Source organism: Mustela nigripes, chromosome 2, assembly GCF_022355385.1.
Source record: "Mustela nigripes isolate SB6536 chromosome 2, MUSNIG.SB6536, whole genome shotgun sequence".
Taxonomy (NCBI): Eukaryota; Metazoa; Chordata; class Mammalia; order Carnivora; family Mustelidae; genus Mustela; species Mustela nigripes.
Window position 1 is genome coordinate 152,263,908 of NC_081558.1, and position 16,451 is coordinate 152,280,358.

General features: G+C 35.5%; 1 protein-coding gene across 1 annotated transcript in view; it reads right to left on the reverse strand.

Annotated features, from left to right (window-relative positions):
* The window catches only part of STXBP5L (syntaxin binding protein 5L), a 449,308-nt gene that overhangs the window by 18,756 nt on the left and 414,101 nt on the right, over window positions 1–16,451 (reverse strand). Inside the window, exons 22-23 of the mRNA XM_059388354.1 lie at window positions 8,320–8,490; window positions 6,076–6,315 (exon numbers count right to left, since the gene is read on the reverse strand). Of these exons, the coding sequence (XP_059244337.1) occupies window positions 6,076–6,315; window positions 8,320–8,490 (411 nt within the window). The remainder of the gene's footprint in view (window positions 1–6,075; window positions 6,316–8,319; window positions 8,491–16,451) is intronic.

Sequence of the window (16,451 nt, forward strand, 5' to 3'; positions counted from 1 at the left end):
GTGTGAGGGTCAAGGACTAAAAAACAGTTGTACCCGTGTCCCATGGGAAAAAAGGATAATGCCAAAAACATTAGACTTTTACTTGGTATGAGGAAGAGTTTGAGAATAGAGTGTTGTAATCAAATTTTCATTTAACAGGATCACTATTCCTGCTAGGCATATTCTAGAGGGAATCAAGTTTGAACAAAGGGAGAACAGTTAATAGGCAAGAAATGGATAGAGGTTTCCTCCAATCAGGTGTTAACAGCAGAGATGGTGAGCAATGATCAGAATATGATGATACTGTAAAGGTCAAGCCAACAGAATTTGCTAATAAACTGGATTTAGAGTGTGAAAGAAACAGAGTGGTCCAGGATGATTCTAATGTTTCTGACCTGAGAAACTGGAAGGATTGGATTGTTGTTAACAGATGTGGGAAAGAATATGGGAGAAAGGAAAGGAATACCAGGAACTCAGTTTTGGACATGGTAAGTTTGAGACACTTATTAGACATTCAAGTGGATGTTATGTAGCTGGATATCTATGTCATAAATTTAGAGATGGTTGCAGACAATAAATACAAATACATGACCCATCAGATTATCAATGGCACTGACCTCATGAGGATGGTAGATTTCATTTTGGCCTTGAATATAAATAGAAAACAGAAAAGGTTCAAGTCAGTCTTTGGGCATTCTGATGTTTTAAGTCTAGTGAAAGGAGAAGGAACCAGTAAAGTGGACTGATAAGGAATGGCTAGAAAGTTAGGAAGAAAAGTAGGTAAATAAATTGTTCTGGAATCCAAGTGAAGTGTTTTTAATGTAGGGACAATGGTAAACTGTGCAATATGTTGCTGACATGTCAAGTAATATGTACACTGAGAACTCACCATTGGATCATTGGATGTAACCATGAGGTCAGTGGTGACCTAGATAGAGGTTATATTGATGGGTATGGGAGAAAGCTTCAGAATGGAGAGGAGAGAAACGGAGAAGAAAATTGGAAATAGTGAATACAACACAAGCATTTCAAGGAATTTTGCATTAAAGAAAAAAATGAAAAGGAGTATTTTGGAGGATAGATTCAAGAGAGTTTCTCTTATTTATTTATATAAAATTTTTTATTTTCTTTTAAGTAACTTCTACACCCAGTGTGGGCCTTGACGAACTCACAACCCTGAAAGCAAGAGTCAACTGAGCCAGCCAGGCACTCCCAAGTTTTTCTCTTTTAATGGGAGAACAAGCAGAATGTTTGTATAATGATCTAGCAGAAAGATAAGTACTGATTACCATTATAATTACACAATAAGGAGTAATAATGCAAATATAATATAATTATGTAAAGGAAACAGAGGAAAAGTTGCTGGATTGACTTTTTTGAGTGTACCAGTAGAGAAGCTGGCCAAGTTGGGCCCTTACACAGCTTAGTCATAACACAGGAGAGAATGTAGAGACCCTGGAGATATAAGCAAACAGGTTGTATTTCCTCAGTGAAATAGGACACATGCTCATTAGCTGACATTGAAAACAGCAAAAGAGATACTGGTGGTTTGAGGAGAGTTGAGAAATAGTATTGTTCAAGAGCATGGGAGAGAGGACTAAGGAAATATAGTAAATATAATTATCCGGGAGCTTAGAAGCCAAGTTGAAATTATTAATGATTTATTTAAAAATGAGACTATTTATTGTGTTTATATATTTTTCTCTAGGTATGTTCAGCTACACAAGTATAAAAATGAAATAGGTAGAATTAAAATTTTTTTAAAAGATAAGCAGAGAGCCCAATGCAGGGCTCAATCCCAGGAGCCCGGGATTGTGACCTGAGCCGAAGGCAGAGGCTTTAACCTGCTGAGCGACCCAGGTGCCCCGGTAGAATTAAATTTAACCAGAATTGTGATTAAGCTGAATATGCATGTGTAATACTGTGATTTATAATAAACATATATTTGGTCTTTATTCTGTTTCTGACACAGAGTTCCTAAAACCCTTGGAATTTCTAAATGTGAGGGCAACACAAGTGTCTTTTATTATTGAGGTGACTTTTAGACCTCATCCAAGGAAGGGGCTGGTTACCAGAGGAACCAACAATGTGATTAGAGGACTGGTACTTTTAGTCCCACCCCTTCCCCACTCCAGGGAAGGAGGAGGAGGAGTCTTGAGATTGAATTCAATCACCAGTGGTCAATGATTTAGTCAATCATGCCTATGTAATTAAAAACCCTCTGTAAGAACTCAAAAGCAAGAGGTATTGAGAGCTTTTGGGTTGGCGAATAGGTGGAGGTACAGGGAGAGGGTTTCTCTTGGAGAAGACATGGAAGCTCTGGTTTCTTTTCCCTATTCATCTCTTCCATCTGGATGCTCATCAGTATGTTTTTTTTTTAATTTTTTTTTTTTAATTTTTTTTTTTAATTTTTTATTTTTTATAAACATATATTTTTATCCCCAGGGGTACAGGTCTGTGAATCACCAGGTTTACACACTTCACAGCACTCACCAAAGCACATACCCTCCCCAATGTCCATAATCCCACCCCCTTCTCCCAAACCCCCTCCCCCCAGCAACCCTCAGTTTGTTTTGTGAGATTAAGAGTCACTCATGGTTTGTCTCCCTCCCAATCCCATCTTGTTTCATTTATTCTTCTCCTACCCACTTAAGCCCCCATGTTGCATCACCACTTCCTCATATCAGGGAGATCATATGATAGTTGTCTTTCTCTGCTTGACTTATTTTGCTAAGCATGATATGCTCTAGTTCCATCCATGTTGTCGCAAATGGCAAGATTTCATTTCTTTTGATGGCTGCATAGTATTCCATTATGTGTATATACCACATCTTCTTGATCCATTCATCTGTTGATGGACATCTAGGTTCTTCATCAGTATCTTTTAATAATAAACAAGTAAAAAGTATGTAAACAGTTTTCTTGAGCTCCGTGTGCTACCCTAGCAAATTATTTGAACCCAAGGAGGGGGTTGTGGGAACCCCAGATTTATAGCCAATGGGTCATAAGCACAGGTGACAAACTAGACTTGTGACTGGTGTCTAAAGGAAGGAGAGAGGGCAGTTTTGTGGAACTGAGCCCTTAACCTGTGGGATGTGATAGTTACTTGCAGATAGTATCAGAGTCGAGTTAAATTGTGGGATATCCTGCTGGTGTTGCAAAGAATTGCTTGCTATGAAGAAAAAACCTCCACGCATTTGGTGTCGGAAGTGTTCCAAGTGTGGAAGAATGTGAAAGTAAAAGAGGTACATAGGACAAGCACAGAAGGAGGAAGCACAGGGTTTTTTCCACATAGGAGGCAAGAATCATAGCTTTTTCCATCCCAGCATGTAAAGTTGCATTTGTAGAATCACCTGGGAGCTTGTTAAAAATGCAAATCCTCAGACTCCACCCCAGACCTACTGAATTGGAAACTCTGGAGGTGGGGACCAATAATCTGTTTTGTAACACACCCTCCAAGTAATTCTGATACAGGCTAAAGGGATAACTACACGGAATGGATAATCTTTAGGTGTTTTCAATTCTAAAATCCAATGATTTAGTTCACTTCAAATTTTCATATCCTTGAATTTGTTGTCAAGACAACCACAGTAAATAAATGTGAAAAGATTCCTTAAAAAGGAGAAGTGGGCTTTTCTTTGTTGAGAGGCTTTTGATTGCTGATTCAATCTCCTTGTTAGTTATAGATCTGTTCAGACATTTTATTTCTTCATGATTCAGTCTTGGTAGGTTTTATGTTTCTAGGAATTTATCTGTTTCTTTTAGGTTGCTTACTTTATATGCATATTATTGTTCATAGTAGTCTCTTAGATCTTCCAGTTAGGCATTCTCTCTTTTCCATGGTTGTTTATGAAACACATCTGAACCTAGCTTCACAGTTAACTCTTTTATGTATCGCTTAAAAAATACTTTTTTAAAGAACAATTTTAGGGTTACAGATAATTGAGTAGAGAGAGTTCTCATATGCTCCCTTTGTCCTTTGTATTTGTGTTATATTTGTTACAGTTGGTGAACTGATATATTAACTAAAGTCTTGAAAGAAATGGAGAATAATGACAGAAAATTGGAGAAGACAGGTTCCCATTATTTATCTTTAAATAGTTAAGGAAAAACTTTGCAAATATTTACTAACCAGATACCACATTATTAAATTAAATCTCTACTTATTTTGTATTTTGCCATCATTTTTAGTCTATGTCGTTTGTTAAGAATGGTAAAGAACTTTCCTGTAATATTGAGAGATTTGTTAAATTAGTTCCAGATGTGTATATTTCTAGGCTTGTGACATAGAAAACCGTATTTGTTAGAATATCTCTTAGAAATTTGTCTTCCACTTACGCTTGTAAACTTGTGTACACAAGAGTTAGATTTTCATCTTTAAACTTGTAAGGAATGCTTGGCGCTTATTAGGTATCCAATATGGATAACAATTTATTGGTTAAATAGTGGATTGAATTAATGTTTTATAATTCACTATGACTTTACTGATCTGGCTCTAACTCAACCACTGTAAGAGAATTGTGCATATTTCTTTAAAATTAGGAATGTAGTAAAATATTTTCTCATCATGAAGTATGTTTATAATTAAAGTGACCCTAACAGATTAACTTTTAAAATACAGTGCATTTTGTGGGCTAAATTGTGTCCCACAAATTCATATGTTGAAGTCCTAAACCCTAGTGCCTCAGAAGGTGATTAGTTTAAGGTAGAGCCTTAAATTAATGAGATGATTAAGTTAAAAGGAGGTTGTTAGAGTGGATCTTAATTCAAACTGACTGGTGTCTAAGAAGAGATTAGGGTACACAGGGTGATGCCAGAGGTACATGGACATAGAAGGACAGCCATGGGAAGTCATGGTAAGGGTGGCTATCTATAAGCCAAGGACAGAGGCTTCAGAAGAAACTAGAACCGCTGACACCTTAATCTTGGCCCTCTAGTATCCATAGTATGAGAAGATCAATTCAATTGATCAACACACACACACACACACACACACACACACATCTAAATTGCCACACTAGTAGAGAGCTGACTATTCCACCTATAAGTAAAAATCTACATGAATTTAGCACACCAGTTAACAAAATATTACTCTAACCTAGTATTCTTTTTTAAAAAAAGATTTTATCTTTTTATCACAAGATTTTATCACAAGCAGACAGAGAGGCAGGCAGAGAGGGGGGGGAAGGCTCCCCGCTGAGCAGAGAGCCCGATGCGGGGCTCAATCCCAGGACCCAGAGATCATGACCTGAGCTGAAGGTAGAGGCTTTAACCCACTGAACCATCAAGGCACCCCTCTAACTTAGTATTCTGTGTTTGTGTGTGTGTGTATACTTTTAAAATAAAATTCCTTATCCAAAAAAAAATTCCTTATCCTATATATCAATAAAAATCTTTGTTTTTCTACTTAAAAACTATCTGAAAACATCATACATAGGAAATACAAAGGAAGAGTTATGGAGAACAAATTTTAAAGTATTCAAAGGAATTGCATGAGGAATCACACTCTTCTCTTCTTTGGAAGGAAAGAAAGATAATTCAAGAGAATACAACACATGCTTTAGCAAAGTACTCCTAACTTATATTAAATTCTTTAGGCACTAGAATAAAAAGGAAATAAATTATGTGCCATGCCTTTGAAACAAGATGGGAAGGTTACCAAGGATTTTAGAAAGCCATGTCAAGTCAGACTGCTCCTAGATTAATCATTCTGAGTTCTTCAGGGATGATAAAAAATACTCATAGGATCTGATCTGGCATGGAACTTTAGAGAAATGTTTCAATTCATTAAATACTTTAAATTTTGCATTATGGTTTTCTGTAGTGCTTTCCAGAAACCTTTCTCCCAAGGCATTGTTTAGGTGGGCAGTTCCACAGTTTCCTACCATAGAATTAATTGTATTATTTTATTCTAAGGAATGGTAATTTGCTGTATAACAAATGTTGGGATACTATGATTTATGAAATTTTCAATAGTTTCCAGTACAGAGAATACTTATAAACTTTATTAGATCGATCAATACAAATTAATGTTCTACATTATTTTATATCTAAATGTTAAAAAGTAGCATTTAAGGAATAAATAAAAACTCTTACCACTTGGGAATACCATGACTGGCTCTGTAAATCTTTGTTCATCTGCTGAAGGAAGGTTCAGGGAGATGATTAACACCATTCCCAGACTAGTTCCAACAAACAAACAAGGAGAGACTGTAGGGTCATTTTTCCGAGCAAAGGACTCCATGAAGTATAGTGCTGTAATTGCTTCTTTCGAATCTTTGTCAATACTGGAGATGCTAGAGCTTCTAGAACGATTATAGGAATTTTCTCGGCTTTCTATAGAAATTCAGAAAAACAAAAATTCTTAGTGTATTTCCATAACAAGTAAAGTCAGACTTAGTTCATGAAAACCAAAATTATGAAAGGGAAGTAGAACTTGATTCCTTGTTAACTGATCTGGAAGACCTCTTCTCCAGTTCACCAGCTTATTTTGATAATAAAGAGACTGAAGCCCAAAAATGTAAATTATAAATTTGGCAGAGCTGGGACTAGAAGTGGTCTCCAGAGTTCCAGTTCACTATGTTTTTCTCCCTATATTACTTCACAAATTAGTTGAAATTTGTAATCTGGAAAAAAATATTAGTCCGAGTAGTCAAGGTTATACGAATTTCTGGTACCATTTTAATTATGCTTTCTTTCTATCTCTCAATCATTGAAAATACTCCTAATGATTTCTTGGCAATTCCCACCTACTGACAACATTATGGCGATACTTACCTGAAAGGTCACAAGTGCTCTTGGTGAATACATTTCCCTGACATAATTTTTGGTTTTGCTATATTTGGAGTAACTATAGTCCTAAAAATTGGAATAGTTACCAAGGCCAAAGAGCAAATGCTATATTCCTGAACTACTTTCAGGCTACCTACCTGAATCCAAATCCAGTTCTAACTTTACCTGGCACCAAAGAAGCCATAGGCAGGCCTATCTCATTGCTAATGGTAATCTTTGAGAGGGCTTCAGGACATCTAAAGGAAGCTGGATGGTTTCAAGTTTTCCTGCTCATCAACACTTATACATGAGCACACTCCAATAAGCATAAATGTACCTCCCTCAGTTAAATACTACTAGGAACGTTTTGTACTTATAATTGCTCCAGAGTTCAAGTTCCTCATACTCTTTTTTTCTACTGCATTTACTTCTTTTTTTTCTTGATGGGTGCCAGTGTGACTCATTTTTATAAAAAGAGACTCAATATAAGGTCCTTTGACTTTTTTTTTCTAAAAAGCAAAATGTAGTATTCCTGATTGCCTCCTTCTATCCCTCAACAAATTTGTAAAAATAATTATTTGTAACAGAATTTAGAGATGAGAAGGAGCTTGGATATAATCTATACAATTTTATAGATTTGGTGACAGAGACCTAGAGTTAAGCAATTGTCCCAGAATCCAATACAAGTTAGAGGCAAAAATATCTAAAACTCAAAATTCTCAACAATCCAGTGATTAAGTGTGCTACTTCTATAACTTTACATTTTGCTCCTATTATAAAGGAGTTTTTCCATTCATGGTTCATCAACATTCAAGTTTGTTACTCATACACCTGTGAAAGAGATAACTTCATTATCTGCACATCCATGAACTAGATTTAGTATTTAAAAATAGTAAATTTTTAAATCATTACTAAAAATTTTTTTTGAAGAGTGGTAAATGGGGAATTACTTTATAGAAAGAATTACCATAGAAAATCTAAGATTATTTTTTCCTGCCTTTCCTCAAAGTTCTTTGTCAGCAATACTGTTGCAACTAAGTTTCATGATTCCTTTTCTATTCTCCCTCTGAAAATTTCTGACCTTCTAGCTCTTACACTTTAATTCCTGCTCCAATACTCACTGCATAAATATGCAATAAATCCTTTTAAAAACATATGAAGATTTAGAACTTAAGATTTTGCCTTTTTCTTGGTCTCATTCACTTGACAGTTGAGGAAATGAGGGTTGCAAAACATTAAATATCTACTGATAAGACACTAAATGGCTTATCACTGAGATGGAAGGAAACTCAATTGCTGCTGGGAGTGTAGAGAACTGATTAAGGCATAGGTCTCCCCTTGAACAGAGGAGGTGTCTACCAATGAGAAGAACCATTCTGCTTTTAGAGATGAAGAAGGAAGTATAGTGAAGAATGAATTTGGAGTCATGGCCACAGCTTGACCAGGCTTTCAGTTACTCATTGTCTAGAACTGACTGTAATAAGACCTCTATCCCTTGTCCTCTAGCACCCATTATCATAGTATATAAAATTTTAATTGTTTCCACAAAAATTTGTATGTTTAATTTACCTTCTGTTGTGATTGGTAAAGAAATTTCCATGCAAGCAGCTGATTGTGCTTTCCGAAACGGTGGTCTTCCAGGACCCCAGCGATTTACTTTTGAAACATCAGCACTGGACAGACGTTTTCCAGAACTGCAACTCTGAGAGGTTGGACTTGTGCAGTGTCCATTTACATGATCTGTACCAAAAGGAAGAAGGCAGCATAAATATCATAATTAAATCTTCACATAAAGGAATCCAAACATGTAGATTAATGAAGAATGAGAATTCCTTTTTCACCAAACCATGTAAAGATGGCCAAGTCCTTGCCAGTTTAATATTTAGCTACATTTTTAGTAGTTAGCCAAAATTTCACAAGATTTATATTACACATAAATTCATTTTAAATATGTGGCTAATTAACATAGCTTAAGATTTATTCTATATCCGCATTAAGTATTATACCATTTAATGGCATTACAGAATAGATTATAGTATTTAACTTTCTTTTGCATAATTTAAATATACACCTATTTATATAAGTTTTAGAAGTACCTCAAGTGTTTGGAGTTAAAAACCTAGAATGGAAACATCTTTTTAAAATTTAATTTAATTTTTTTCAGTGCTCCAAAATTCATTGTTTATGCACCACACCCAGTGCTCCATGCAATATGTGCCCTCCACAATACCCACCACCAGGATCACCCGACCCTACCCTCCCCTTCCCTCCAAAACCCTCCGTTTGTTTCTCAGAGTCCTCAGTCTCTCATGGTTTGTCTCCCTCTCCAATTTCCGCCAACTCACTTCTCCTCTCCATCTCCCAATGTCCTCTGTGTTATTCCTTATGCTCCACAAGTAGTCAGTTATCATATGATTTCACTTACTTGCAGAGAATGGAAACATCTTACTGTGCAGTTGTGAATGGTAATTAAGAATATTGATTCTAGAGCCAGACTGCCTGGACTCAAATCTCAATTCTACCATTTACAAGTTGTACAAATTACTGAAGTCTTCATACTTTAGTTTCCTTTTCATAAGCTGGGAATATTATCTACCTCATGGAGTTTTTGTGATAATTCATGTCACATGCCAAAACACTTCTTGGTATATGGTAAATTCTGAACAAAAATTATTACTGTTATTCTTGTTTCAGACTGCTTTTGTCTAAGACAAATAGTACTATTCATTTAGAGCTTATGAGTTTATTTCTGTTTTGATATAACTTAAAAACTTGGAAAAACTACCACTAAAAATAGGTGTTTTGTTAATGCTCCTATATAATATAGGAAACAACATCTCATAGTTCTGTAATATTGAGTACATTTTAAAATGTACCTTGATCATTCAAAGGACAATAGAGTCCAATATGGACCTTGATCATTCAAAGGACAATAGAGTCCTATTGGACCTATATGGACCTATTGGACTCTATATGGACCTTGATCATTCAAGTCCAATCATCCTATTGGACTCTATTGTCCTTTGAATGATCAAGGTCCATACGGTACTAAGTACCTACTCCATTATAGCCTTTTTATATTGTAGAGTTTGAAAACTTAAAATTATTCATTTACTGGTTTTCCTTGCAGTGAGTATAAAGATGATGATTCAGTTGTTTCACCATTCATATGCATTAGTCTGTTTTAATATTTTTTAAAAAAGTGAATTAACATACTTATTAAATATTTAAATGCCAGGCACTTTATACACATTACCCATTTAATCTTAACAACAGCCCTGCAAAGAAGATGCTTTATTATCCTGATTTTGCAGTTGAGGAAACTGAAGCTCAGAAAAAAGAGTTTGGAAAATTGTCTTATATTACATAAATAATATTTTTGGAGGCAGAATTCAGATCCAGACTTTTTCACTTAGTGTCTATATGCTCAAAAACTGGGCTACAGCACAAACTAAAGTATTTGGTAAGGGGTAGCAACTTTGAGGACATATTTAGTAGGGTTTAGGAGTAGCTTATGTAATGCACATTGAGATCCAGGCCTTTTGGGGCCAGTCATCTTCCATATTAACACAGATATTGGAAATCCTAGATTTCCCAGATGGAAAGGCAGAACTATCCCTTAATGAGTTAGTCATGGGGAAGCTGAAGTCAAGATCTCTACCCCTTCTGCACTATCAAATGTAGTCTTATAAATAAGAAATACACTGAGAGTGACAGTTGCCACTGTCACTTAGAATGAATTAAAAAAAATGGCAACTTTGGTGGCCCCATCAGTTAAGCCTCCAACTCAGTTTCAGCTCAGGTCTTGATCTCAGGGTTGTGAGTACAAGCTCTGTATTAGGCTCTATGCCCTACTTAATGGGGAAAAAAAGAAAGAAAGAAAAATTGGGTACAAATTGCAAAAATGAAACCCCTTCTGGGTATATCTGTTAGGAAAAGTTGCCCCTTCATCAGGCATAATGTCTTGGTTGGGGGACAAGTTGGCTTGTTAATTGACTTAATGTTGGTTTTCTTGATTAATTTGTTTTAGCAGGAAAAAGGATATTAGGCAGCTCAAAACTTCAAGGAGAACCTGTAAGGTATACTCAGATGCTTTGCAGCCCCAAACAGTGACCAACCACACTGGAGTTACTGTTGTTAGTGGCTCAGCATTGAAGATGTTGGTGTTAGATGCCAGAAGCTGTCCTATTGCTGGCCTGATATAGCAGGACATCTCTGCCATCATAATTACCAAAACTGAGGTTTATGTAATTACAAATTAATTTTTTATTTTAGTGTTTTTTGACTATTCTCATTCTCTACCTTTTTCCTGACATTTTGAGGATTTTAAGGTCTTTATTTTTAGGACTTTTTTTTTTTTTTTTGAAGAATTTTAAGCTGAGACCCAAACGGACTGAATCACAGACTTCTCCTTGATCAAGTTAATTTTTATCTCCAGTTTTAATTTTATTCTTCTATAGCAAAATTTTCATAGCTATGATTTTGTTGTCAAAGCTAAAATTGCTTTAAATGAGCAAAGGTTTATATACCTTGTGTTTAATGTTTAGTTTCTGAAATCCAAAATTTCAAAGATTCTTTGTCTCTTCATTTCTCCATAATTATCCATGTGTTCAAGTTTAACTTATAATTTGTTCATTTAAGTGGATATTTAAAACTATTTGGGACCAACTTTACAGCTTTAGAGAAAATAATCTCTTACTGAAAACATTGCCTAAGGCTTTGCCAGTGACGAATAGAATGTTTTAACTTGCAATAACTATTCTTAAAATTTCAGCTTCAATGAGGTAAAATTGACATAAAATTGTAATATACTTAAGGTGTATATCAGGATGATTTGATGTAGATTGGGAAAGGATTCTCACCATCTAGTTAATTGACATGCCTATTTCACGTATTTATTTTTTGGTGAAAATATTAAAGTTCTCTCTTAGCAAATTCCAATTACACATTACAGTATTGTCAATGATAGTCATCATGTTTTACATTAGATTCTCAGAACTTATTCATCTTACAGCTAAAAGCTTGTACCCTTTTACAAATCTTTTCCTATTTGCCCTACTCCCCAGATCCTGGCTACCACTTTTCTACTCTGTTTGTATGACTATAATTTTTATTTTAACTTTTAAAAGATTCAACATATAAGTGAAGCCATTCAGTATTTATCTTTGGCCCATTTCACTTCACATAATGCCCTCAAGGTCTATCCATCTTGTTGCAAATGGCAGGATTTCCATCTTTCTCATAGCTGAATAATATTCCATTGTGTGTACATATACACACACATACACACATGACATCTTCTTTATCCATTCATTCACTAACAGACACTTAGGTTATTTCCCTATCTTTGTTATTGTGAATAATGCTGGAATGAACATAGGAGTGCAGACAGTCCTTCAATATACTGTTCATTTCTTTTGAATATATACCCAGAAGTGAAATCATTAGATTACATGGTAGTTCTATTTTTAATTTTTGAGTAATCTTCTGTATGTTAAGAGCCAGATGGCTGGTTTGTAGAAACACATCCTGAATGCCTCTGTTAATCATTATCTTGAGAATGTATAGATCTTGTGCATCCTTTCTGCTACTTTCCACAAGCAAGATAGGTAGAAAATGTGTTGTTCAGCATTCCAGGTCAAGGGTGCCAGGGTTGGCGAAACTGGAGTATCTCCTTGGTAATGAAGCATGTCCAGCTGGTGGGATTTTATCTTCTTGGAATATTTGCCATGTAAGGAGGAGCAAGGCTACAGAGAACTGCTAGGATAATTACTACATTATAAAAGTTTGCTGCATTTAGTTTCCAGCAGCAGATGCTTTGTTTAGTTGGCCACTCCTGGACTCCACGTACTTGAAGTTTTCCCATGAACTTAGGTCTCAAGCACTGTCTCTGGGTCATTCCTTTGGTCTCGCTGGGTCATCATCTACACTTTGCTGAGTCTTCAGAAATGTGGCTACATACCTCCACACTGTTTTTCATAGTGGCTGTACCAGTTTTACATTCCTAACAACAGTACATAAGGGCTCCCTTTTCTTCACACCTTCCTTAACATTTGTAATTTCTTTTTGATGTTACCCACTGTAACAAGTATGAGTGATAGCTCATTGAGGTTCTGATTTGTATTTCTGTGATTATTAGTGATGTTGAACACCTTTTCATGTACCTGTTCACCATTTGCATGTTGTCTTTGAAAAAGTGTCTATTCAGTTCCTCTGCCCATCTTTTTTTTTTTTTTCCTTTTTTTTAAGTAGGCTCTGTGTCCAACATGGGGCTTGAACTCACAAGCCCTAGGGTCAAGAGTTGCATGCTGCCTGAGCTGCTTGAGCCAGCCAAGCACCCCCATCTGCCTGTTAAGTTGTATTGTATGAATCCTTTATATTTTTTTGAATTGTATGAATCCTTTATATTTTTTTGACATTAACCTCTTATCAGATATACGATTTGCAAATATTTTTTCCCATTCAGTAGATTACCTTTTTATTTTGTCAATGGTTTCCTTGACTATATAGAAACTTTTTAGTTTGATGGAGTCCTACTAAATCATATTTTTGCTTATTTATGCATATTTTGCTTTTATTGCTTTTGCCTTTGGTTTCAAATCCAAAAAAATTACTGCCAAAACCATTGCCAAGGAGCTCACCACTTGTGTTTTCTTTTAGGAGTTTTATTGTTAAGTCTTATGTTCAAGTCTTTAATCCCTTTTGAGTTGATTTTTGTATATGGAATAAGATAGTGGTTTAGTTTTGTTCTTTTGTATGTGGCTGCATAGTTTTCCTTGTACCATTTATTGAAGAGCTGATCCTTTCACTATTGTACATCCTTGGCTCCTTTGTTGTAAATTAATTGAAATATATATATAAATTATATATATGTTGTAAATTAATTATATATATATAAAATTAATTATAAATATATATAAATTATATATATGTTGTAAATTAATTGAAATATGTATTTCAATTAATGTATATATATTTCAATTAATTATGTATATGTGTGTGTGTGTGTGTGTGTGTATTTGTTTCTGGGCTCTCCATTTTATTTCATTGATTTATGAATCATTTTTGTGTCAATACCATACTGTTTTGATTGCTATAGCTTTGTAATATAGTTTAAAATCAGAAAGTGTGATGTCTCTTTGTTCTTCTTTCTTAAGATAGCTTTGGTTTTTTGGAGTGGTTTGTGGTTCCATGCAGATTATTCATTTCATTTTGGTGAAGAATGTTGTTGGAATTTTAACAGGGATTGCATTGAATCTATAAATTGCTTTGGGCTATATGGACGTTTTAATGATATTAATTCTTCCAACCCATGAGCATGAAATATCTTTCCATTTATTTGTGTCTCCTTTAATTTCTTAATGTCCTATAGTTTTCAGTGCACAATTCTTTTATCACCTTGGTTAAATTTATTCCTAAATATTTTATTGTTTTTGATACAATTGTAAATAGGATTTTCCTAATTTCTCTTTGTAATAGTTAATTGTTAGTGTATAGAAATGCAACAGAGTTTTGTATATTGATTTTCTATTGGGCAACTTTGCTGAATTTATTAGTTTTAATAGTTTTTTATTGGAGCTTATGGTTTTCTATATATGTATTCTGCAAATAGACAGTTTTACTTTTTCTGTTCTGATTTGGATGCCTTTTATTTGTTTTCCTTGCCCTAGCTTGTACTTCAGTACTATGTTGAATAAAATTGTTGAGAGTGGGCATTCCTGTCTTCTGAGCTTGGAGTGAAAGTTTTCAGCTTTTTGCCACTGAATGAGTTGTTATCCATGGCCCTATCATATATGGTCTTTATTATGAAAGGCACGTTCCCTTTCTTCCCACTTGGCTATAATTTTTGTTATGAGTAGATAACGAAGTTTTGTCAAATGCCTTTTCTTCATCTGTTGAGATGTTCACATGATTTTTATTCTTCATTTTGTTAATATGATGGATCATATTGATTTGCAGATTTTAGACCACCCTTTCATCCCTGGAATAAATATCACTTTATCATAAGATCCTTTTAATATATTGTTGAATTTGGTTTGCTATTTTTTTAAGGATTTTTACATCCATGTACATCAGAAATATTGTGATTTTCTTTTCTGGTAGTGTCTTGAAAAATGAGAATGGAAGTTATCCTCACTCTTTGATGATTTGGAAGAATTTGAGAAACATTGGTATTCTTTAGATGTTCGGTAGAAATCAAAAGTGAAGTCATGGGGCCCTAGACTTTTGTTTATTGGAAGGTTTTTAATTAATGACTTAGTCTCCTTGCCAGTAATTAGTTTGTTCAGATTTTCTATTTCTTCATGATTGTCTTGGTAGGTTGTATTTTTCTGGGAGTTTATTTTGAGGCTTTCCAATTTTTGTCATTTAATAGTCTTATGATCCTTTGTGTTTCTGCGGTATCAGTTGTAGCGTTTCTTCTTTCACTTGTGATTTTCAGTCTTTTCTTGGTGAATCTGGCTAAAGTTTTGTCTATTCTGTGTATCTTTAAAAAAAAACAGCTTTTAGTTTCATTAATCATTTTGATTATGTTTTTAGTCTCTATTTTGTTTATTTCTGCTCTGATATTTTTTTCCTTTCTTCCACTAAATTTGGGCTTCATTTTTCCTTTCTCTAGTTTCTTGATATATAAAGTTAGGTTGCTTAAGGTCTTTCTTGTTTCTTGAAGGGCAGCTATTGATATTGGCAGAGTATGAGAACCCCAGGCTTGCCTCCTCCCTGAAACACAGCTAGATAACTATCAAATCATTCTGAATACTCAAGACTTCAATATGACAACTGGTAGAATAAACTACACAACCAGAGGGAGGGAAGAGGCCATTTTGAGGAAGGTAGGAAGTGCCAAGACAAGATTTGGGGGAAAAACAGATGGCAGGTGCTGTGGAGGGGAAGGAGCCTTGGTCATGGAGAAAGCTGAAAGAGTGGAATGCACAGACATATGCACAAGAACACTTCCCCAAAGCTACTTCTGAGAGAATGAGTGGGACTGAATTTTGTGAATGTTTTCAACCAGCGGGACTCAAAGACTGTAATTTAGGAAGTCCTGGGCTTGCCTGTGATAGAAACCTGAGGATGCTGCTCTACTCCTGGAGCAGAGGCAGGCAAACAACCTGGGATAGACTATACAATCTGATTATTGTTTAAGGGGTACAGGGAGAGACTGTTAATTCTTTTGGGAATATATCTGTGAGAGGTACCATTGTCTCTCTGGGGGCAATAAAACTGACAAGCACCATTTTCCTTCCCTGCCCCTCAGCCCAAATGTAGAGACACCTGCTAAGAGCTGCTAACTGAGACACTGGCTTTTTAGCTTGCATATTCCCAATCCCATGCTCCTGTGCTCTGGTGTGGCAGCCCTTCTGAGTCAAACCTGTATCAGTATCAGTCCCAACGCAGAAAGACCTTTTCCTAGAGGACTGACACAGGTCTTTGACACACCAGGTACCTGAAGTTTAGATTTCTGAATGTCAACAGGCTTGGAAACTGTAGTGCCCAATGTGTTCAGTGCTGCTCCAGGCAGGCAAGTGACCCAGAGACAGTATGAAATCAGTGATCTGAAAAATCCCTGTAACACGTGAGGGGAACTTATTCTTCTTCTGAAAGTGCTTCCCAGAGAGAAGCAAGCATAGGCCCCTGCTTCCTCAGCAGGGTGAGAGGAGCCAGCAGGTGCCTTCTCTCCTCTGCCCCTCAGCATAAACTGA